At 38.9% G+C, this 24,059-nt stretch overlaps 1 protein-coding gene across 1 annotated transcript in view; it reads right to left on the bottom strand.

The window, feature by feature from the left end:
• Positions 1-483: 483 nt before the first annotated feature.
• Positions 484-24,059, bottom strand: part of ANKRD55 (ankyrin repeat domain 55) — a 46,116-nt gene continuing 22,540 nt past the window's right edge. The window contains exons 7-11 of the mRNA XM_030968730.1: positions 15,437-15,621; positions 13,651-13,818; positions 11,247-11,908; positions 6,189-6,290; positions 484-1,196 (exon numbers count right to left, since the gene is read on the bottom strand). Of these exons, the coding sequence (XP_030824590.1) occupies positions 943-1,196; positions 6,189-6,290; positions 11,247-11,908; positions 13,651-13,818; positions 15,437-15,621 (1,371 nt within the window). The 3' untranslated portion in view covers positions 484-942. The remainder of the gene's footprint in view (positions 1,197-6,188; positions 6,291-11,246; positions 11,909-13,650; positions 13,819-15,436; positions 15,622-24,059) is intronic.

The following is a 24,059-nucleotide window of genomic DNA, read 5'->3' as shown; positions in this document are numbered from 1 at the left end:
CCCTCTATAATCAGAAGTGGAGAAGCCTCTAAAGCAACTGCAGCAAGATTTAGATAAGAACACTGCAGCAAGCAAACGCGTCTTTGTTAGCTTCTAGGAAAGGACAGTCTTGTGCAATGTTTAGTTAAAGGCTTATACCACTTGTAAAGGTTCTTGACTGAACAGCAGTCTAGTTAAAATTTCCTCCAGTTCAGTGATCAAAGTGAAACAATGCCTAAAAATTCAGGACTGTGCAATCCTTGTTTTATGAAGATAATTGCATTTTTGTCGCTGAGGAGTATGAAGAATTAAATAAGACATAAATCTGTCTGTGAAATGAACAGTTTTGAACAGTACATGCTAAAGGTCTGTCTGTTCCACAGTAATTAGTGTTTCATTGTACTTTTTTAATTTGTTGAATTTACAAAACCCACAAACTTACAATTTAGAAAATGTGTGAAAAACAAAGAGACAAAGGACTTCAATTGCTAAAGCTGCCTTTTATTTTGAGTTTATTTTCTCAATCTTAAAATCTTTTTACGGCACACAGCATCAGAATCAGCACCTTTGCTTTTACAAATTACAGAGAAGCTCTGTCAATTTGTTTCTCTAGTTTCAACTTTTAAATCATGCAGAAAACCTTACTCTTTGTTCCTTTTTTCTATGAAAGGCTTAACAGCACATTGCTGCAACAAAATCATATTATGGGGGTTCCATTCACAAAATAAATTTACTGCACATTAGATGCTGATTAAGTAATTTCATCATAAATGAAAACTATAATGCAAATGCATATATATACACACACACAGTGCAGCTTTTGTTTTGTGCTACCTTATCTTGGTTTTTGTTATGCTCCAGATCACAACAGTATCATTAGCGCAAATTAATGAGATTTAACTGTAAAGTTATCTTTTAACACCAATTGGACATATTTCAACTAATTTAGGCCACTGTAATGAATTAATTTTCAGCATCTGTCTTGGCAACTAATTTTGCAAGCTCCTCTTCAGGATTAGATTTCTTCTGGTTTGAGATAGCAGGTAGGACACAGCTTGGTTTTAGATGCTCTCCTGATAGACCAGGCAGGAGAGAATAGAGGATCTGACTCTGAGAATGTCCTCTTTTCGGAGATCTGGAGACTGGAGCTGGTGGGAGAATAACTGCACCAGTCCGTAGGGACTTAAACTTCTTGGCATCCTGAGATGGCAGCTGAACTACAGGAAATAGGAAAAAAGTGCACAGAAAGTGAAAAGCATGGCATTTTTACAAATGATTTTGCAACTTCCTTTGAACTGTTGTCTCTTACTGAGTGTACTCAAGCCTATACTTGAAAAATGTGATCAAAATACTAATAAAATATCGTATTTTTGTATTCAGATGAAGATAAGCCTGGCAAGGGTTATCTTCATCTGAAGGAAACAACTCCAATGTTAAGTGATTTACTTTTGATTTAGTGACCAGTAAGTATTGAAAAGTTCAAAAATTTAGTTTTGATAAGCAGAGAACCCATCATTTGTCTGGAGGAGACTTGGTCTGTTCGAGAAATTTTCACAATACAGTTTCTCATTAGAAATCACAGGCTGACTGTAACAGAAGTGTTCCATGGGAATATATTATTTCTAACAAATATGCTTTATCACTGATGGTAAATGCTGATCAAAATCTAAAGATGATGAAATGGAAGAATGTGGGATGTTGTGTCTGGGATGTTGTTTCTCTAGGCACAGTCAATCATAAACAGAAGTCCACACATGCTCTGCTATTCACAGGCCACAAAAGTAGCCCATTACCCTGTAGCACACCAAGACACAACAAAACACTTGAGAAGCACACCCATTATGTATCTCTGTTGTTGTTTTGTAAGAAACTGTGTATTTAGATCATCCCTAATTTCCAACTCACAGTCACTAGTGTAACATTGTTTGTGCTTCAAAGCTAATATAGTTCTGTATTTTCTTTAAATTGAAATCATCAGGCTCCTTCATTCAGACAACTCACTAATTTCCTGATTTTTTAAAAGGAAAATTCAAAACCATAATTGTAGACCTACTTTCCTGGGCTCTCACTTTATTGTGAATTGCATTAGCTTTTTTTAATTTTATCTCTATTTTATTCACAAGCTCTTTGTATATGGACAGTTTTGTTTCTTATAGTTTAAGCATATGAAGAGTTCTTTCTGGAGCTATATCATCTCTGTTTTGGCAACAGAATCTTGCGATGTTTTACATTCATTTTTCATTGGTTGCATTCTCATTGCATTTGTGATTTCCTTCCATCTGTGTATTTGTGATGAATTATCTGAAAGGCTATTAACACTTTCCTCTTCAGTGTTCTAGCCGGAAATTTTGTGCTTCATTTAATTTGCCCCACTGAAAAGAAATGTTACCTCTCTAATGTCAGCAGTGGACCCTCACTGCATATATCTGTCTATCTATCTATCTATCTATCTATCTATCTATCTATCTATCTATCTATCTATCTATCTATCTATCTATCTATCTATCTATCTTAACTATACACATGGTGCAAAAGAGGCTAAAATTCTTGTCATAATCCCCTGTGGCATGCACCTTATAATAATTTAATAATTGATTATTTATTTTTAAGGAGCAGTACTTTTCTTAAGCTTACCAAGTATGGATTTAGGGCAAAGCAGGATCTTTATAGAGAGGATTTAGAAACTTGGTAGATTCTTTTCTTTTTAAGCTAATTTCAATTACTATTCAAGTTGTGATTACCTGAGCAGATAGTTTTTACTACAACTACCTGGCTTCTAGCAGTGTACTGTAATTCATGGGTCATATTTAAGATTCATTCATGTTCAGAAATTCCGTAAATCACTTCTCCTTTCCACGAAAAACACCCAAACCATTAATACTTTGCTTTAGTTCGTGCTGAATTTGTGTCAGTCTGGGAGGGCTATATATAATAAATGAGCCCATTTGTTTTCTGGCACATGGTAGAATACTTTGAGTTCACTGAAATTCTGATGTGCATTCAGCAAATGTTGAGAGGCTCACCTGTGTCCCTCTTTAGAACATAGTCATATGTTAATATATTCAAAGTTCACAGCTGTGTGAAAAATATCTATAACATTTTATGTGCTTTATGTACATAATTAAAAGCTTTAAATTATGGACTTAAGTAGGCCAAAACCACTGCAGCTTAACTTCACCCCCATGACAGAGCAGCCATCACAAACTCATGCTCATTCAAAGAATCCAAACATCAGTGCTTTCCACATTGTCCCACATACTGTGCTCAGTTTAGGATATTCAATTTAGGATTTCAGGGCTGGTACACGGATGGCTCTGAAACAATGCATATCACGACTAGTATTAGTACATGTATTGAAACACACGAGCCTGGACCCAGAGCTGGCATCTGTGGGAGGCAGAGCCCTTACGGCCCCAGGAGCTACACACAGGAAAAGCACAACCAATGATTCACACAGAGGGCAGAGTGGTCACCAAAGACCTGAACAGCAGGAGCTACTGGTTCAGGAAGCCTTTTCCACTCAGCAGAGACTCTGGAGTGGCTGCTATTACAAACTGCAGAGGCAAAAACAAGGCTGTCAGAAGGGCATTGCCCAAGGAATATGGAGTCCGACAGAAGAATGGGTCTTAGACTCCCCTCCCTTGCAAGCAGTGGACAACAGTGGCCTACTGCAGTGGTGTGGGTGCTTTGTGGAATGCTTTGCTGTTAACTTGGGAAAGAAGAAACGTCAAATCACGATGAATAATGGCAAAAAACAACCCAGATCTCCAGAAAATATTGTTAAATGACCTGTGGAAAGAGATCTTAAGTTTGTTTTTTAAATTTGTTGTTTGTGGTGTTTTTTTTCCCAGCAATTAATAATGTCACCTTTTTGTGCATCAGACACGTTGTCTCCTCTGATGCTTCCAGAAATATCTGACCTTCTTAACTACATGAAGAAGTGAGAGCAGCAGAGAGTTCTCTAGAAGTTCCATATTTGTTTGAAGATTTTTTCTGGCATTTTGTGGGGAGTGTGTGACAGTCTGTTTTCCAGGGGTTGTTGGAAGTGTTGCATGATGAGATAGAAAGACTGTGTAGGGGATGAAGCAGCAGCCTGCAGAATAGAAGATGCAGTCTGTGCTGAGGCTACTCAAGAAGTCATGTGAGAGATCTCTGGCCCTGGGAATATCTGAAGGGTGAGAATTTATTGTTTAAAATCACTCAAGTACTCTTCCCAGGCTACTGTTTCATTCCTATTTTCCTCTTTCTAATGTGTATTTTAAAACATTTTTACTGAGAGATTTAGTAAGTTCTTCCTTCTTTTTTCATTGCCCTTCCTTTTTGGGGGGAGATACTTCTTCTTTTTCTATTTCTGAGTAGTTTCAGTTCTCATTCTAGTTTTTGCTTATTTTATTGTTCCACCTTCTTGGTAGTGGTTTGATTTTTTTTTTTTTTTTTTTTTTTTCCTTCTTGTATTTTTAACACACATCTTGTGTATTAAAAATACTAGAGAAAACATAAATATTTATACTCAGACTTTGTTGTTGGAGCACTTTACCTGGATAAAGGCTATGTCCAAAAGGATAATACTTTTAGGGCTGGATGGAGGATGAGTGTGAAATCTCATACTGAGATGAGACTCTGAAACAGTAATTTAGAAAGCTTCATGAGCGAATATGTCATTTGTGTTAACAAATGAAATACAGTCTATTTTGCAAATAATTTTGCTTTTCTGTTACTGGCTTGAACTAATGTTCAAGCAGTAATGGCACCTGGATAAAAGTGCTGTGTTAGTTAAAAAAATCATGATTCTTAATTGTGACAATTGTATCTTATTTGTAAAACAGTATTTGGCATGAGACTAGAACTAAATTCTTGACCAATTGTATGAATTAATGCAAGAACAACAATTATTAGAAAAGATTTTTTAAGGATTTTGCTTACAACTATGATTTAACTAGAAGACACAGAGAACAGGAGTAGAAAGCTTAAAAACCAGAATGCTTGGACCTAGGGTTTTAAAAGAAATCAAAAGCAATTAAATTGTTTTCTTCTTTCTGAGCAGACAGAGAATACCACCTCAGTAATTCAAACACCTTTTCTTCTTCCTGTCTCATGTAGAAAACAGCAGCAGCACAGCATTCTGTATATCCCCACCCAATCTGATGGTCCCTGTAAGGCTGCCTCTGCCTCATTTCTAGCAATATTGTCATCACCGCAGATTTGCTTCTGACATTCAGATTATAAGTGTCAGGGAATCTTAAATATAGATCTGAATGCTTTTGGACCTGCCTGATCTGCAGGATGACAGTCAGAAAACTGTAAATCCTCATCCAGTATCCAATGGAGATTTGTGCTTTGTGGAGCACAAGAATGTGAGGTTAGGACACTACTGGGAGTAGAGCTGATGTCCATGTATGAAGAAAACTCCAGCCTGGAACAGTCCCAGTCTTGACACTCTGCTGGGACTCTGGAAGTGGGGTGAAGCTCTCCTGCTCTTTGGGACCACTGCTTCCCCAAGCTGAACATGAGCCAATAACGTGCTCATGCAGAAATACAGCCAACAGCAACTGTGGCTGTATTTCAGGAAGAGCACTGCCATCAGATTGTGACAGGTGATTCCTCACCTCTACTCAGCTTGGGTGAGACACATCTGGAGTTCTGAGTCCAGTTCTGAGGCTCCCGGTACACAGAGGGAGGGGGACATCCTGAAACAGATCCAATGGAGGGCAATGAAGATGACTAAAGGGTTGGAATGTCAGCCTCAAAAGGGAGACTGACAGTGCTGGGGCTGTTCAGCCTCAAGAAGAGAAGGCAGCTCAAAGGATCTTGTCAATATGTAGAAATGTTTGATTGTGCGGAGTAATGGAGAAGGAGACAGACTCTTCTCAGTGGAGCCCTACAGAGGGAAAAGAATCAATGGCCATAAATAAGTACTAAGAAACTTTTTCCTCTGAGGGCAGTCAAACACTGAGAGATGACCCAGATAAAGCGTGTAGTCTCAATCTCCATTCTCAGAGACATTTAAAACGAAACTGGTGTGATCCTAGGCAATGTGCTGTAGGTGACTTCTCTGTGGACATGAGGATGGACAGTCTCCAAAGGTGTCTTCCTACCTCAGCCATTCCATGATTCTGTGAAAAACAAACATGAAACCTCTCTCAAGCGCTCAGACACTACTGATGGAGGCACGCAATGTGATATAGTAACTGATACTTGTCTGTACTTACTTTTGTGAGCACTGTGGTTGGGTATTGGAGCTAGGCTGTTCTGTACAGGAATAACATTTTTCATTTTGTGTTGGTCTATGGACATCTGTCGAAAACTTCTACCTGTGAAAGAAAAACAAAATTATTGTGGAAATAATTGTAACTAGTGTGGTGCACTGTGCGTTTCTGGCTCCCAGAAAAGAAAACTTACTTAGTATTTCTCAGAAATATGTAATACCAAGAAACCACTGACTGAAAAAAAAGAAGCTGTTGCTTAGTTCACTTTACACTCACAACAAGGACTGATTTAGTACAACCTTCACATATACCCTTATAATTTCCTCTCGTATAATATAGCTTTAGGTCTTAAAATGGGCACAGTTTATTAGCTAGGTCTCTGTAAGAATCTTTGGACTCTAAATCTGTAAAATTATTCAAATAGATGATTTGATTTCAAAATTGAAGCTTTAGTTTGCAAAATGTCCTGATAGGGTCTCAGCCTTTATAAGTATTAAAACAAAACAGAGTTCAACTGCTGGTTGAAAAAGGACATTGAAAGCTATTAGCAGCAAAGATGAGCTTTGAGAGGGTTTTGTTGCAGATGAAAGCACATCATAACTGATAGAAGGCTATACTGATCCTTATTAAACCATGTTTATGGCAGTATCATTTTCATCAAGAAGAGTATATACTGGAAAAGGAAAGGTTAGTTGGTTAATTCTGGCAGGTAATTGTTTAAGATTAAAGTTAACTTAGGTCTGATACTATTAAAAAAGACAGATGTTAGATGATGTAATGCATTTTATCGCATAAAGGACACGTCTAATACTGAAAAAAGTAGAAACTCAAGCACCAAGTCAACATTTTTACCAGATCTTTTTCCTGAGCTGATCTTATTCTGTGATGCTTGCGTCCCTCAAATTATTTTTCTTGTTATCACCAAGTCTGTGATGAGCCATGTAACAAGATGTCTTGGCAAGCAGCTGCTCATCCAGCATGGCTTTGCAACATAGCTCATTGAAGAGCAGGCATATGCTCTGTCAGCACACAGGGACAAGGGGAGACACGGGGTGGATGTAGCAGGACATCCTAAGCAGGAGGAAGAGATGGAATGACATTAATTGCCATTCTGGCTTTGCAGCTGGTCCTTGAAAATACCTATGTGTTGTTGGGCTTTGCAAGATAAAGCTGTAGAAAAACAGTTTTCTAAAAGTTTTCTAAAGGTGCACAGAAGTATCTGTCAAGGCTGCTGTAACTACATTGATGACTAAACAGATTCTGTGTGAAAGGAGTTACTGTGGTGTTGGTCAGGCAAACCCCCATGTTACAGTGCAGCCTTCAGCCCAGCACGGAGCAAGGCTCTGGTCTAAAAGCCACAACAGTTGACAGACATTGGGTCAGTCTGCTGGATCCTGTGGTTAAGCTGATGTGTTTGAGCTAAAGCATGAAGAATCTTGCATGAAGAGTCTTGCATGAAGAATCTCTGCTTAACAGAAACAGACTTCATATTGGTTTCCCTGTGTTTCATTCTTTAACATCTCTAGTGTCTAGTTGGTAAATTTCTTCTATAGACCTTGCATCCACTTTGCACAATGGACTAAATATATCAATTCCAATATAGCAGAGAATCGTTTGCTGCTCTCATTAGAGCAATTCAAGATATATTGGTTTCTGTGATGCTTATGCTGAGAACTAACGGCTTATTGTGTATGTACCATTATGGCTTTGATGATGGGAGGTTGTTGTTGCTATCAAAAGATATGTTCATTGCATAAATGGGATATCTGTCAGCAAAACAATGGTACAAAACATAATCATGTTTGCAAGGATTATATGAATGCTTGGAAAAGAATCCTTGTTAAAAGTTTTGGCATCAAGTGGAAGTTTTCTTCTACTTTATCACTTGGAATTCTCTACTTCCACTATTTTTCCCTGTAGAATGTAGATGGGAGTATGTTTTGCAAAAAGAGATGATTGCAAAGCTCATAAGTAAATGCTTCAGATTTTTGATGCTAGCTCAGTACTGTGGGTAGCAAACTCATGGAATTTTGACAGTTTTTAGTATAGACTGTCTCTGCTCTTCTCAGTGGAGGGCAGTAATTCTGAGAGAAACCAATGGCACAGTAGTAAGGTAATTCTCATTGCTACACACAGCAACCTCTCCCCTTTGTGTGAGTGTTAATGTTCTGCAAGTAAATGGACTCATCTTTCATTCCCAGGAGCACAGATAATAGAACAAAAAACCTCCAAAGGCTTTGACACATATATGTGCCAGCTGCCTCTGTAGCAAGTGAGCACAAAAATTAGCTTTGACTTTGACAATAGACATGGTCATGCAAGACAATCAAGATTCTGTGTCAACAGAGAAAATAATTTTAAAATTGCATTTTCTTAGATTATTGATACCCATAGTCCTGGCCTAGATTTTCAGTGATTAGGAAATTACATGTAGTCCCCCCAGTCATGAACTAAGAAATGAAGTATTAACATTTCAGTGTCTTCAAAAACCGGGTGTTGTTTTTTTCCCCCTCAGCTAACTCTCCTGCAGAAAGAAAGAAAAACCAATTAAAAAACGCAACCAAACAACAAAAAACCCCACAAAAAACCCAAAAAACAAACCAACCAAAACCCCCTCCAAAAAACCCCCAAGCCAAACAAAACAAAACAAAACAAAACAAAATGAAACAAAACAAAACAAAACAAAACAAAACCCAAACCCAAAAAAAAAACCCAAGACCAACAATAAGCCAACAAAAACCAACAAAAGATATTTTTCCTCAGAGAGGGGGCTGCCTGCACAGCCTTGCTGGCTGGGCTGGAACCAGACTTTGCTGCTGATCCCTGTAAGTCCTGCAGGCACAGCACACTGGAGACCTGAAAGCCATGGAGTTCATACAGTAAATGGAGTTCTAATTCACAGAAAGTCAGGTGGCTTTAATTACAGGGGAAGACAGATTTAAACCACACACATAGGCATGAAGAGGGAGAAGCAGATCTTTTTATCACGAAGAAATGTGAGACAATATCTGTGTTGTGCAATGCATTCCTGTCAGACACTCTCTCCCTCCTTAGGGGATTTTAATTCACATGTTTCAGAGGAAGGTCCTTTTTGCCAGCTACAGGCATAGTTTCGTTCTTGGAAAATGGTATTAAATGTTAAAATGGAGTTGGTACAAAGAAAACTGGACTTAAAGAAGATTCAGGCTTTTTATTTTCTGAGAGAGATAACAAACTGTCAGAAATAAGATAACTTACCTTCCCTTTGGGCATTCAAAGATGGCTGCCATTAAAACAACTAGATTTTTGTCATAGGTTTTCCACAAAAACATTTTTTCTAGGAAAACCACCTATCCTTCTGTCCAGAGCAGATAAGGATTTAGCCATTTTGTTAGCACTGTAGTATACTACAATATTAAGAAAAATCTATAATCACGTTTTAAATAACATGGTAGTTACTTCCATATCAAATGTATAAATAGTCTCGCAAATTCCAACAGGAAATTTTCCCAGAAATACCTGTCCTCCAGTTTGGTTTATCCAGCTTGAACTCATTCTTGCTACTGCTGTCAAGTTCAATAATCTCAAATATCTTAGCCTCCCTGTACCCTATTACAGTGAGGCTGTAAAGTAGCCCTGCAGGTATTCGTGTGTTCCACATGTGAGCTCAACCTTGCAGAATTCAGCGTGGAAGGAGTCGTGCAGGAGCAATCATTGCTGGGCATGTGGAGTCTGGGGCTCGTATGGTTGAGTGAGCAGCTGAAGAGTGCATAGTAAAAAAGTAGTGACACCTTTGGAGCAGTTCTATTAAGCTTTCAGGAATGTGGCCTGGCATCCAGGAAGTGGCACTTTTAAAGTAGTTCCTTTTTACACCAAAAAGCTATTTCCAGCCTTTATTTGCACAATGTATGTACAATGGCCTGTCATTCTGAAATTGCTGTCTCTGCTCTAGTTGTCAGACCTGTGGGCAAAGATTTGCTTTTTTGTAGTTCACTTCACTTAGATTTCAGAACAGTTTGCACTATCATGCAGCTAACTGGGGGGGCTCTTAGGGTTTCTGTTCACTCCTCTTTCCACTGAAGGGTAAGGGCTCATGTCTCTTGGGGTAAGTGTAGATTAACTCACTGTGAAATTTTTACTCCTTTTAATGGTATACTGGAAAGTTTGGGGTTTGCTTTTGCTTGCTTCATTTTCAGTTAGATATTGCAGTGGTTGGAAGGTATGCTAGATGTGTTTAATTTCGGCATGGGACTAATCCCAAAGGAGATGAATTTGGAGACACTGATATGTTAAAGTAAACTCCAGAATGCAGGCCAGCCAGGCAGATTCATTTAAACATGGACGTGAGTCAAACAAAACACTAGATCCCAAATCCAGCCAAACTCTGGTATCAAGCTCACCTTAGAATTCTAATGCTCTGCTTCATTACTGCGGCATTACAACTTCCAGACCACAGCATAAAAGCATTTGTCCCATCTCTGTAAATTTAGCAACCTGAATTCAGCTTTGGAGTAACCATAAGAACAGCACATCAGACCAAAGAGCTGGCACTCAGGGTGTATTCAGGATGGGAAGGGGTGCCACTGCAGCCTGGAGGCAGAATATAACTATGGGTAAGGGGGCATGGCATAAAGCTGTGCAGCAAAGCACTGGTCCTGGCTGGATCCAGAAGCAGCTTTCAGCACAGTTAGAGATTTGAGGGCAAGACTGTTCCCTGGCACATGTACATCCAGGACTAGATGTGGACACAAGGCAGCAGGTGTGGTAGTGGGTGTTAATGTGCAATTCACAAAGCACATACATATTACCTGGAGGCACTTATTGCTCAGGTGCCTTATATACTTCCTAGATACCTGCATTTTTGCTTGCTCATCAGACCTATTAAATTTTCTATTTCTCCTAATTCTCTTCAGCTTCCAACTGATGTCCCACCCACATGCTATCTGTGATGGCCACATAAAGGAGACACTGAAAAAAAAATTTAAAAATAGATATGTTATTCATCCCTACTTTTTTTCTGACTCAATTTGCCACATGAGTAGATATAATAGGATTTAGGATATAGAGAAGGAAAAAAATTACCTGATAGAGAACTGGGAAGCGAGGGAAGGCAGGGAGGGCACAAAAGCACATGGTGAGACCTATCAGAGTCTAAGCCATTCATCAGTTTGTCTGAAGAAGTCCTAGTACAGACTTTGTAAGAGAGCCTTTGGTTAGAATCTGTGTTCCAGGAATCATCCAGCAAAGCCTGGCAGCTGTCTGTGTTGTCCAGCAAGCTGTGGTCACTGCTATTCTTTTGAGATTTGAATGGAAAATGGTGGGTACTGGAGCTGGAGGAGAAGCTTGACATTTTTCTCTGGGAAGCAGTTAGGAAGGAATTGCCTGCAGTGATTGGGGGGAAGCTCTGGGTGGTGATGGGTGGGAGTCCCTGACATACTGATTTCTTCTTTTCTATGAAGTACTTAGTGTCTGTGCTTTTTCTTTTAAAGTCAGGGGTGGTCTTACACTCATCTGGAATGTCTTTGCAATTTTTATTCATAATGCCATCAAAATGGGTGATGATATCATCTACTTCTGAGGTCTCTTCTCCAGGATATCGATCCCTGCTTCTCTCCTTCTGACTGGTTTTCTGATCATCTTTCTTCTTTTTGCAAGAGAAGATCTGGTTCAGCATACTGAATCGTCCTTCTTTCTTTATAAGTCTGTTGTTCTGGGAGTGAAACTGATGAACTGACTCAGATCTACTGGAAACACAAAACAAAATGTGATGTCAATACTACCAAACAATGAGAAAATACCAACTGTGTTACTCCATTAAAGAAGCAATATTCTGTTCAGATACATTTGCATGGCTGGTTCAAGAAAATTAGGATCCCAAATTTGTAATTAAAAGACTGAAAATGCTACTGTAATAATTCACTCTTTCTTATAGGTGAATTGTCTTACAATTATCTTAATGATTGTAACTTAGCACAGCTATCTGGGAAAAAAACAAACACATTTTTGTGGCTTCAGTATCTACCAGATGTGTAGATCTAATGATAATGAAAAGTACATGCTGTGATCTTTTAAATCAGGTATTTGTATTATGCCATACTTGGAAAAAGGTATTTCTGGTCATTGCAAACACTGTAAAAAAAGGCACTAGTTCACCATTCTTACTGTCCCTTTCCCCTTTCCTTTTTACTCTTTCCTGTTTGCCCTTTCCCTTGCCTTGCTTGTGCTAAAGAGGTCCAGCACAGTTTCAGATTGGTCAAGATAATTACCTACACTGGTGCTGTTGCCTTTTCCAAACTAGAAATGAAACTCAAGATAATTTTAGTATGGGAGGTAATATAAAAGTGGGATCTTTATTGAAGGCCTTCAGGGGCAGTTATGGAAAGATGTCCACAAAAGCCCCGCCCCCCAGGTCAAGCCCCTTCTCTGGAGTCTTTCCCTTGGTACTGGCTGTACTCTGCCCATGAGAATGTATCTCACAGAGTTGTTCTCAATCTTGGTAGCCAGGAAGAACCAAGACAGCATGGGGTCTTGTTCCCCGCGGGACTTGGAGCTCTGGAATTTATTTTGTCCTTCTGCCTAGGGAAAGGCCATGGAAAATTACTGGGAAAACTAGCCACTAGTACAATAGGCTACAGAGCTACAAATATAAGCGCAAAGAATGCAGAGAACATAGGAAAGCGAAAAAGGCAAAACCAAAAATGGTGTCAGTATTGCTGTAGTGGTTCTGAGATGAAATTTTGGGTAATTTCTGACCTTCTCTAATAGACAGAGTGCAGGAAAAAGGGAGAGGTAATATGACCTGTGTCTCACATAATACTAACTTCTGACTGGAAAGTGCAAAGAAATGGGGAGATAAATGTAAGCACGTACTTGAAGTAAAAGAACGGAAATTAATTAGATAACAGCTGCTGAAAAAGGAAGAATATAAAGAAAGGAAGATTGTAACCGGTAAGTCTTTTGTTATACTTTTTAAGAGACAAGAACTCAGAATAAAAAAGCATATCAAGGTAAAGAACTAAAGAAGGCTAGAATAATACTACCAAACCCTTACTCTGAGGAAGAAAACTTGAGATTTATTTTATTTTCTGTCAAATCTGCTTTTGTGTTCAGTCTATCTGTCCATCTGATTATATGAGCACACCGATACTGTGCAGAGATTTCAAAGAAGTGGAAGTTACATATATCTGAGGGTTGAAATTATTCTGTTACACAAATTTTCTACATGAAGGTGACTGAGCAAGAGCTATACACACTTGTTCTTCATAGCCCTCTGCTGCTTGCTAAAGTAGTGTTCAACCTCAGTGAAGAGTCTTTGTGAAGAGAATTGATTGTAATGTTTCAGCAATGGTGGAAAATGTAACAAGTATTGCCTATGGATCAAGGAAACACCACCGAAGGCCCAAACCCTTCAGGAGCATTCAAAACCCAACAAATTTGTTTTCTAGTCAGCAGCAACATGTGAGCAAGACGTGAACTTTACTTGTACCTGTTCTCCTGAGTCAGCAGCTTGATGCATGCTGTGTGCCCACAGTATATTGCATATGTCAGAGGAGTGTTTTCATTGATGTCTCGAGGGCTGCTGTCTATCCCCAGTTCTAGCAGTGTCTGCACACAGTCAGCTTTCCCTGCTGCTGCAGCCCAGTGCAAAGGAGTCCTACAGGAAAGGGGAAGTATCATTAAAATAGATGAACAGATTACAATCGAAGCGATCAATGACATAGCGAGGTGTGCACAGGATATGCTTGTGCAGATTAATAATATACATTTTAAGAAATTCTCCAGCCAACTGCTGTAGCTGCATTTATTTAGTTGCAGATAAAGTAGATATGGGGCTGCAGAATGCCTATACCTTATACAACAGCATCTCTTCCACAGCTGGAATTGTAGAGTAGGAAAAGTGACGTTTTCAGAGTAGAATTTGAAAAAAACCTTCACAGTGTCCACTGCATAGGGGCAAACTCTTCTCATCTTTACACCAACCACAATTAGCCATGGCTGGCAGAGGACTCTCCATGAAGGTAATTAGAGAAGCCTCTCCCAGATGAATGACAAGGACTGAACACATCTACCAGACTGCCACTTTGCCAGTTTCTGAGTTCTATGACAGGCACAGATCAGAGCACATAATTGCTTTGAATCTCTGCAGAAGAATCAAACTGATTTTGTTGTTGGCATAAAATCTGCATCTTGTATTTAGAAACTTTTGTCCAGTTTCCAAATTGTTCTTGTGAAAAATCTGAAAGCACAGACAACATCACAAAAGAAGTGTTTAAGAATAAAAAAAAAAAATTGAAATTTTTCTTTCTATTCCTTTTCAGTCCCAGTGATTTCAGATTGGGTGCAATCAGAAACACAATAGAATGAAAATCTTATAGATGTGTTTGTAGTGAAAAGCTTACCTTTTCCCTCTCCGAGAATAATATATTCTGTGGAAATACCTGAGCATGTGGAATACGTGGTCATGTCTTAATGAACTTTGAAGGGTAGGCAATCTCCTCCCTTTTTGCTCTTCTTTCCATAGAAACACAGCCTGCTCAATTACATTTTAATGATGTTTAGAAACTGCTCCAGAACCCTGTTCATTTTATTGCACTTTTCCATGAAGAATGATATTATTTTAAGTACCTAAAGGCCTAAGCCAAGAAAACCTTGGCTTTTGCTTCACTGAGCAGAATAATCAATGTGAATAGCCAGCTGGTTCTCTTTGCATTAAATAAATTTATGAGCAAAGTTCCAAGGAAGGTAGGTGAGGGGTGAAAAAGAGGGAAGATGACTCTTCTGCACTTATGAAATAGAAATTTAATCGCAGAAGAAATCACAGGTCTTTTCAGAATGGAAGGTGAGGGTCCTCTGGTCCTGTAGGAGTATAGTATTTTCATCTTAAATAAAACAAGACAACACTGCCATTTCTTAAATACAAATAACAGCAGAATCCTGGCTTCAAGTTACAGGATCCTACTGTATTGTTTTAAAAAGAATGTTTGCTTTTGATTGAAAGAAACTTAGGTGAGTCGTGACAAAGTCCTTACAGAAATAAGCTCTATTTCTAGCACAAACAGAAAGCTAAATATAATTCTTTCTAGTCAGTTATGGTACTAAGTACAATACATGTGAGCTGGACTGGTTTGCAGTGTTTCTGAGCCAGCACAGCCCTCTGTGGAGTGCAGGGCATTACTAGGCCATGGCCTGTGAAACAGGAAACATGATTATTAGACAGAGCTGGTCTCAGGTTATTAGAAAGGGAGCAGCAATTTCAGAGTTTCCATGGTTACCTGTCATCCACATCAAGGGCCTGCAGGTTGCACTTTGGGACTTTAGCCAGCTCACTGATGATATCACTGTAGCCTGCAGCAGCAGCAATGTGCATGCATGTTTTGCCATTCTCATCATCACAATTTATTATTGATGGTCCCTGCCAATGGTCCAGAATGATGGAACACAGAATCCTGTTGCCACTCTGGAAGGAAGTTCAGAGAAGGAAAGTGTTTTACAATGGAGTTCACACCAGGCTGCATCTTCTCTGCTAGAGAATGCTAAATTCCTCTGTGTGTATACCAGAATCTCCAGATATGAAAGCCAAAAACTTCCAATCTCCAGATGGGGATTGTGCTTACTTTATGAATTTTCTAAAACACTCTGAACACTGGAAAAATAATAAATAATGAACCACTGCAAATATCTCCAGAAGTTGTAGAGTGTAAATTACTTAATAGAAATTACTTGTGGTTTTTGCCATTTTGCTAAGCCAGAGTCCAGAAAAACAAGCTTATATTTCCAATAGAAATTTAGGCCTGAAAAGAACCTCAGAAAACCAACCCATATCTCTAAGTCTGTCTCAGTACACTTAGAAAAGCCATGTCAAATATTTGTTCAAGTGCTTCTTGAAAACTTAGCTAGTTTGCTCTGGTGTCTGGTGTCTTAATAGAAAGTCGACGTTGTTCTCTAACCTGCAAATGAAATTGAACATTTTATATCCTACCTTAGTGGAAACAGAGCAAAAGAATTCATTACTTTTTTATAACAACAGAAACACAAGGCTGCAAAGGTCTTTCTGTATCATCAAACTCAATCCCTGCAATCACTTGAAGCTATGTTACATCATTCCTCTTATAAACTTACTTTGTCCATTAAAGGCAATTAGGATCCTTTTGCCCCCATTACTCTCAAAGGAACACAGTTCAAAAACTTCTTTGTTTTTATGATTTGTATCTCTAAATTCTATTCACACTCAGGGCTGATTATATCCTTTTGTTTCTGTTCCAGCATTGTTATTTGGATTAGATACTCCTTTCCTCTTACTGGTACTTGTTCTTCAGATGTATTTATAGGCAATCATCACATCTCTTTTGAATTGTTCTCTTGCTGCTCTAACCAATCATGGTCTTTTAAAGTTTTTTTTTTTTCAATATGCTTTCTGTTTCTCTCATTAACCTAGTAACCCATTTCCTATTGTGTTTTAGTTGTGTTTCCTTGAAGAGAGATGATTAAAATTGTACTAGTCATACAAAGATGTTTTTGCCAGATCTTATACAGTGACACTGCTCTTCCTTATTTGTGTTAGAATACCTCTTTTGGTATGTCACAGAACAGCATTTGCCTCATTCACAGCTGTGTCCCATTAGAAGCTCCTAGTCATTTTGGAATGACCCTTTACACCTCAGTACTTCCTTAAGTGTTTTTCCAAGCATAGAGTTTCTAGTTTTGGGGAGGACCTTCTGTAACTAACACCAAAGTGCCTGACTTATACATTTTATCCTATCCAACTTTCTCCCATTTATATTGTTCAAGATTTAAAGGTGATCCATAACCCTGTATGATATCCCCCTTCCTTCCTGTTATTTTCAGTTTTTTATTATTGGCAGATTTTATCAGAAAGCTCCTGTATTATGCGTCAAGTTATTATGAAAATATTAAACAAGAGTAATATCAAGTCTTATCCCTGAAAGTAATTTCCTTCCAGGCTCTATTCAACATTTAATCATACTCTTGTTTTCTGGATTTTAAAATACAATTTCTTTTGCTTCTCTGTACTTTGATATCTTGTAAGATAGCTACTTATTCTAAATATATCTTTTGAAAATTGGTAGACATCCATTATCTCAAGACTCTACTATACACTTTTCCTCTCTGGTCTTGGGATTCAGCTTCCTGCCACATTTTGCACCATTGAGGATACATTCCAGGTCCCTGGAACATTCTGATCTCACAACTACTCAGTCCAGCTGAGAATTTCCTTAATTTATCAAAACATGTCCCCCTGAAATCAGGAATTTTGTTTTACATGTACTTTGCTTAATTTAGAGTCTAATCTTGATCATGTAATCCAAGCTTATTTTCTATGGCCAGCATTTTGTAACATCCTGATTAACCATGCTCAAATTAAGCTATAGTTGTCTGAATATCTAGTGAAAAGAGGAGTGTTGATCCTCATGTTCAGGAATACTGAGGTCCTATGAATAATTGTTGCTTTTATTGTCCAGTCCTCCTGCCAGATACCAATATCCTCCATACTGGTAATAATTCCCAGTTACATATTTTCATCATTAGCATCAGTGAAATCTCTAGTCACATTCAAGGCTAACTAAATCTAGAAGTCTATTACATACTTCTAGGACTACCACAATAAATATCTATCTGTTATCATCCTTCTCTAAGTCAGTTTTGATACAAAAAATGATTTACATTAGTACCTTACTACTTCTGTAGTCATGTTCTAGTGACTCTACTATTCCTCCAGTTTTACACTGTCTTGCTAAGTCCAAATTTCACACTCTGCAGCTGCAGTTTCAGTCCCTCAATGTTCTTGCACATCTCAGCATTCACATAAGAAATTTCCCACTTTTCTGACTGGCATTTTATACTTTTACAGACTGTTCTGTCTCCCACCAATCTTCTGTTTTCTAGACTAAACAAACAATTTCAACCTCCCTGTGCAGGTCATGTTTTCCAATGCACTTATCATACTTGGTGCTTGCTTTTGGCCTATTTCCAGTTTGTCTACAGTTTTTTTCAACCATGGCATTCCAAACAACACAATTATCCAGCAGAGGCTTCTCTCCTGACATTGAAAATTACTTCCTGCAGCCCACATGTACCATACTTCTGTTAATATGTCCCAGAATAATGTTTGTTTGACACCATAACTTAAACTCTTCTCACTTTCGTAATCTGCTAGTCTATTACTCTTAATTTTGCACAAAAACCTTTAATTTTTTCACAATTCTGTATGCAGTGTTATTTTATTAACTTCAGTTAATTCCTACAATTTCTCAAAATCATTTTGAATTTCATCCTTACCCATGAAGTACTTGATGTCCCTGCAATTTGATTTTCACTGTGGGTTATATGTGTGCTCTGTATTTTGACACCTCATTATGGAACAAATAAAAACATTCTTATGATACACCCCTGGTTGGACAGTCTATGAGATATTCACCTCCAAAGATTATTTGAACTGTCTTGAATGTGGCTGATAGAGAATATATGATGTGTCATACAAGTCTGTGGTTGATTTTGATGGCATCACTCCTTCTTATTCCCCTGTGGGACATCTTGGACAGAGTTCTGTGTCTATTATAGCAAGCTGTGCCTATAAAAATTGTGTTATTGATGTTATTCAATGTGATTAAACTTGCATGTGATTAAACTTGCATTAAACTGCTCAAATGAGAAAGGAACAAAGAATTAGACTTTTAATGACCACTGTATTTGCCACATGCTTAGCAAGTCTTCTGTGCCATGTGATGAGCTTTATCTTGTCACTTTTCCAGAATTTTTGTGTTATATTACATGGGATTAAAATGATTAATTGACATTCAAACATACTATACCTTATTAGGTATAGAAGCCTCTTATCTGAGGAAGTAGTAATTGCTTTGAAGATGGCTATGAAAATGCTGCCTTGTTTCAATAATTCAATCAAATTGTTACTTCCATTTTCTAAGTGATCAAAGAATATTTCCTAATATTTGAACCTTCTGCTGTATGAGATTTCTGGGTGACTACTCAATGGCCTTCCAGCTCTCTCTTCTTAGGAGTGCCTTCTTATCTTTAAATTCCTCTTGGTTCTTTGACATTGCACTCAAAATTCTCCAAAAATGTTTACAGTGCCCTTATTCTGAGATTGATAGCTTTGAGCTGTGACCACCAAAAATGTAGTGTTCCTCTGGTAAATCTACCACAATACTATTGTTAGACCAGGATGTTCTCTGGTAAATTTACCATAGGAAAATTATGTGTTTTTGTAACCTTACTGTATGCATCACTGAATTTCATGTTCCCTTTTTGTATTCAAATTCTTTACCGCAGAGATTAAAATGTTCTCAGAGATTATCAGTCATTTTTGCTATGTGTTTCTAAATAGTTTTGCATGACTTCTCCCCACACCTCCCCTGCCCCTCCCCCAGGACTTTTGTCCCATCTCACACTTCTACCTGCTTCCACCCATTATTGATTCTCCTCAGTGAAATTTTCTTCCTTAGATCCCTTATCTCAATTAAGCATACTTTATTGTTCCAGGGTGACTTTACTTGTCTCAAACCATGATATTTATGAAGAAGTAATGTCCTAAAGCCTGTATCCCTGAGCCCCTGTAAGAAAAACTGTGCTTTATGCAAATTTTTGTCTGAGATTTGTATCATCTCCAGACAATGGCAAACAGTCAAATCACTAACAGATATTTAGCTCTGACACGGGATTACAACTCTGGTTTCTACAAGTTGGTTAATGAAAGTCAGTCTTCTGAGACTTGTGTCTCTCAGTGCTTTCCAAATAAGAAAATAATTATTCAGGAAGTATCTATCTAATCAAGTACCATGAGGAGAACCCTGAACCTCTGGGACACTTTTCTAGTTTTGGCACTTCTTTCAGCTATGTTTACTCAATTTATCCTCCTTGTCACTATGGTTCTTATACTTCAGCCCTTTCTATGTCCAACTGATAAGCAAAACAATAATTTTACTTAGAAAGTTTCTTGTCACTTACATAATATTTTACCATAACATTACATTTTATTCTGCCAGATTTTCAGTCATAAACATTGAGATGTTTGTTTTTTGTTTATACTGCACTGTATAGATGGCTATTTTTTCCCCTCTTCAGAATATTCCAGTAAACTAGATAATGGGTTCTCATAGAGGAGTCATATGAAACGAGTCTCTTAAGCCTTCTACCAGTAATGGAGAGGTGGGATGAGTAGAGGAACAAGCTATGGACCATTAATTGGTCTCATGAAACCCAGATAAAATACCTTTCTACCAAGTGAATGCCTCTGGAGATTATATGGTTAGGTCGTATTAGTTCTCCTATATTTCCTGTCTGTTTGTATTAGCATGCAGTTTAAAGCTTTCCTATATCTATAGCCATCTTTGTCAGGTGGAAAGTCCCCACTAGAAGCTCTTGACGTTGCTTCTTATCATTAGCATTGAACTTTAGGTCTGCCTGTGTTTTCCTCTTTTTCACTCTGTCATTTTCTGATTTCTCAATTATGAACCCAAAGCCACCCCTGAGTAGCTTGAGATTTTAAGTATTATTTCACTCCTTTCTGCAGCAACAAACAAATACTATCACCACTGCACTACTCTGGGAGGTAACTCACTTTTATAAAGAAAAGTAAAATTAATTACATTTACATAAGTACTTCCAGCTTCCTCCTGGAAAGCATCACTGAGTGCTGTTTGAGTTTTATGTTAGAGAATCCAAGCCCTTTTGTCTTTCCTCTTATCCTTCACAAACAGACACACATATAATACTTTAATCTGAAATCAACTGTAACACCAGCAGGACCATTAGAAAATAAACCAGCCAAATGAAATAAAAATATTTTTCTCTTTGCTGAAATAAAGAAACATGAACAATTTAAAGTATTTTTGAGCAGCCTATAGCAAAATTTGAGCAAATAACTTGTCTGTGGACTTTTTCCTTTATAACCCTAGATGAAACTATTATGTTGGTAAATACATCTTTGCCTTCAAATAACTTTTAAACCTTTTTCTTTATTCTAAAATTCACTATTTACCAAAAGCAGAAGCCATTCCACATTATTTTCTACAGGGTTCTCTTGACTGGATCTTGAAAAGCCTTGGTCTTTAACTCAAGGCTATTCTGGCAGAAACTGTGTTTAGTTACAGCTATACTGGCAAAACTCAGCTATTCTTCCAATATGTTCTTTTCCCTTATGTGATTAATTTCACTGATGTGCCATTTTCCTCATATTCACAGGCAGAGCACTGGAGCAGTGCATCACATCATTACTTTTATTGTAATATGATTTAGAACTTCACCCTAGAATCAGAGCAAGATAAATGTTGCATCAGCTGTGAGGATAAGTCAGGTTGGAATCAGATATGAAGGTAGTTATCAGAAATCTGTTTTGTGGTAGGTGCAGTGTCTGCTGTTTTAAGGATGGAGAATGCCAGACTCAAAAACAGAGACATAATGTTGCTTCCAGTCTGCAGCAAACAGTGCTGTGGGAAATGCCCTTATATTGGCAGTTTGGCTTACTGAAGAGTTTTGCACACATTGGTGCTTTCCTCCAGGTATCGAGGACTTCCAGGACCTCCCCCTTCTGCACCTAAGACGAGACAAAGCTAAGAAATGGAAACACCTTCACTCTACCTAATTTCCTGGCTGCTAGACGGCTGAACTTGGCAGTGGAGAAGTGAGCAAAAATTCAGAGCACCCTGTGGTTTCTCTACCCTGAGAGGACACGGAAAACTGGTCTCTGTGATGAGGAAAGAAGCAAGTCATAATATCATCTTCATCTTTCCTCCTGCCAGGGAAACTGTGCCAGAGAGTCCCTGAATGCAGCCCAGGCACTTCACAGGGTGTGCTTCTGATGGCAAACCAATACAAATTAACAACTCCTCTGACGCCACTGTAGATATATTGGTGAGACTCAGCCAGCTCAGAGAGAAGCTCATTCGTCTTCTCCTAAGCCAAGTGCTGCAGCTTTACACAACCACTCAGACAGAGTGACCCAGCTTGGCTTGACTTTGTGGCACTGCGGGAAAGAGAGTGTGGTGTTGTACAGGAGAGTCCTGGGGTCCTCAGAGCATTGCTGCCTCTGGTACAGCTAGGGCATTTAAAATATTTTAAAAATATTTTTCCTTTTAGCAGCCTTAATGTGTGTTGGAAAAAAGTACCAAATGACAAAGGCAGTCATGGAGGCATGACTCTGGCTATCACACGTCCCTGCCTCTCTAACCCTCTCTTTGCTCAAACAAAACACTGTATGAAACACTGGCCAAGTCTCTCTGAGAATTTATTTTCCCTTGGAGTCTAAGGGCATATGATTTATTGTGTAAATGACTATGACTATGACTAAAATCACTTGGCAACTTTCCCCTGCTATTGCATTGTTGTAAGGACTGATTTCTCCAAATAAGCTGTTTACATGCTTTGGAAAAGCGGTAATTTTTTAAATCTGCAGAAGAATAAGGATTTATTCTATCAGAGAAATGGGAGCATTTGTCTTCAAGTGCCTTTTGTCAGGCATAGGAGATCAGGACATGCATACATATGCAAGAAGTGTGCTGCACGTACATTACTCATATTCTGGCATCCACTGTGCAGTTACACATAGACTGTGAGCTGGGAAGAGGTCTGGCAATTATTCTGTACCTACCTACAGGATCAGCCCAAGACAAATTCCTGCTAAGCTCAGTGGGAATTCTGCAATTGATTACCTCAGACATTTGATTGGTGTGAACAATTACATTGTCTATGGCATGTTCACACTTGAAGGGTTTACTTTTTAACAGTTCATTATTTCAGTAAGGGTTATTCTGATGATCTGTCTGGACTGGTGAGTTTTTATATCAACACTGCAAGTCTGCAGATGATACAAAACTGGGAGGAGCTGTTGACAACCTCCAGGGCAGGGAGGCCCTGCAGAAAGACCTTGATAAATTAGAGAGATAGGCAATCATCAACCATACAGAGTTCAATACAGGAAAGTGCTGAATTATGCATCTGGGATGGGGCAGCCCTGGATGTACAGACAGACAGGGGAATGAGAGGCTGCACAGCAGTGCCATGGAAAGGGCCCTGGGGCTCTGGTCCATGGCAAGCTGAACATGAGCCAGCAGTGCCCTGGCAGCCAGGAGAGCAAAGCGTGTCCTGGGGGCATCAGGGACAGCATCACCAGCCGGGCAAGGGAGGGGATTGTCCTGCTCTGCTCTGCACTGAGGCAGCCTCACCTCCAGTGCTGGAGGCACTTCTGGGTGCCACAGTATAACCAAGTTATTAAACTATTAAAGAGCATCCAAAGGAGGGCAATGAAGATGGAGAAGGGCCTTCAGGGGAAGCCACATGAGGAGCAGCTGAGGTCACCTGGTCTGTTCAGCCTGGAGGAGACTGAGGGGACACCTCAGTGCAGTTACAACCTCCTTATAAGGGGAAGAGGAGGGGCAGACATGCCCCTCTTCTCTGTGGTGACCAGTGACATGACCCAAGGCAATGGCCTGAAGCTGTGTTGGGAGGTTTAGGTTGGATATCAGGAAAAGTTTCTTCACCCAGTGGGTTTTTGGGCACTAGAACAGGCTCCCCAGGGAAGTGGTCACAGCACGAAGCCTGCCAGAGTTCAAGAACTGTTTGGACAATGCTCTCAGGCACACAATATGACTCTTGGGGTGACCTGTGCAGGGCCAGGAGTTAGACTCAATGATCCTTGGGAGTCTCTTCCAATTCAGCTTATTCTGTGACAACTTAAAGTGAAGAAATAGGTTGCAGCTACATAAAAAATGAAGTAGCACTCGGGAACATCCTTCAGCACTGGAATTTAGTTGTCTGTACCAAATAACTCTTAAAATCCTCCCTGGCATTGTTTAGGCCTGGGTCAATTAATGCTTTCCCTACCAGTTCCTGGAGCTAAAATGGGTACCAGATCATTGCCAG

This window comes from Camarhynchus parvulus, chromosome Z, assembly GCF_901933205.1.
Source record: "Camarhynchus parvulus chromosome Z, STF_HiC, whole genome shotgun sequence".
NCBI lineage: Eukaryota > Metazoa > Chordata > Aves > Passeriformes > Thraupidae > Camarhynchus > Camarhynchus parvulus.
Note: the sequence above shows the minus strand (reverse complement) of the source record. Positions and strands in the feature narration are given on the sequence as shown.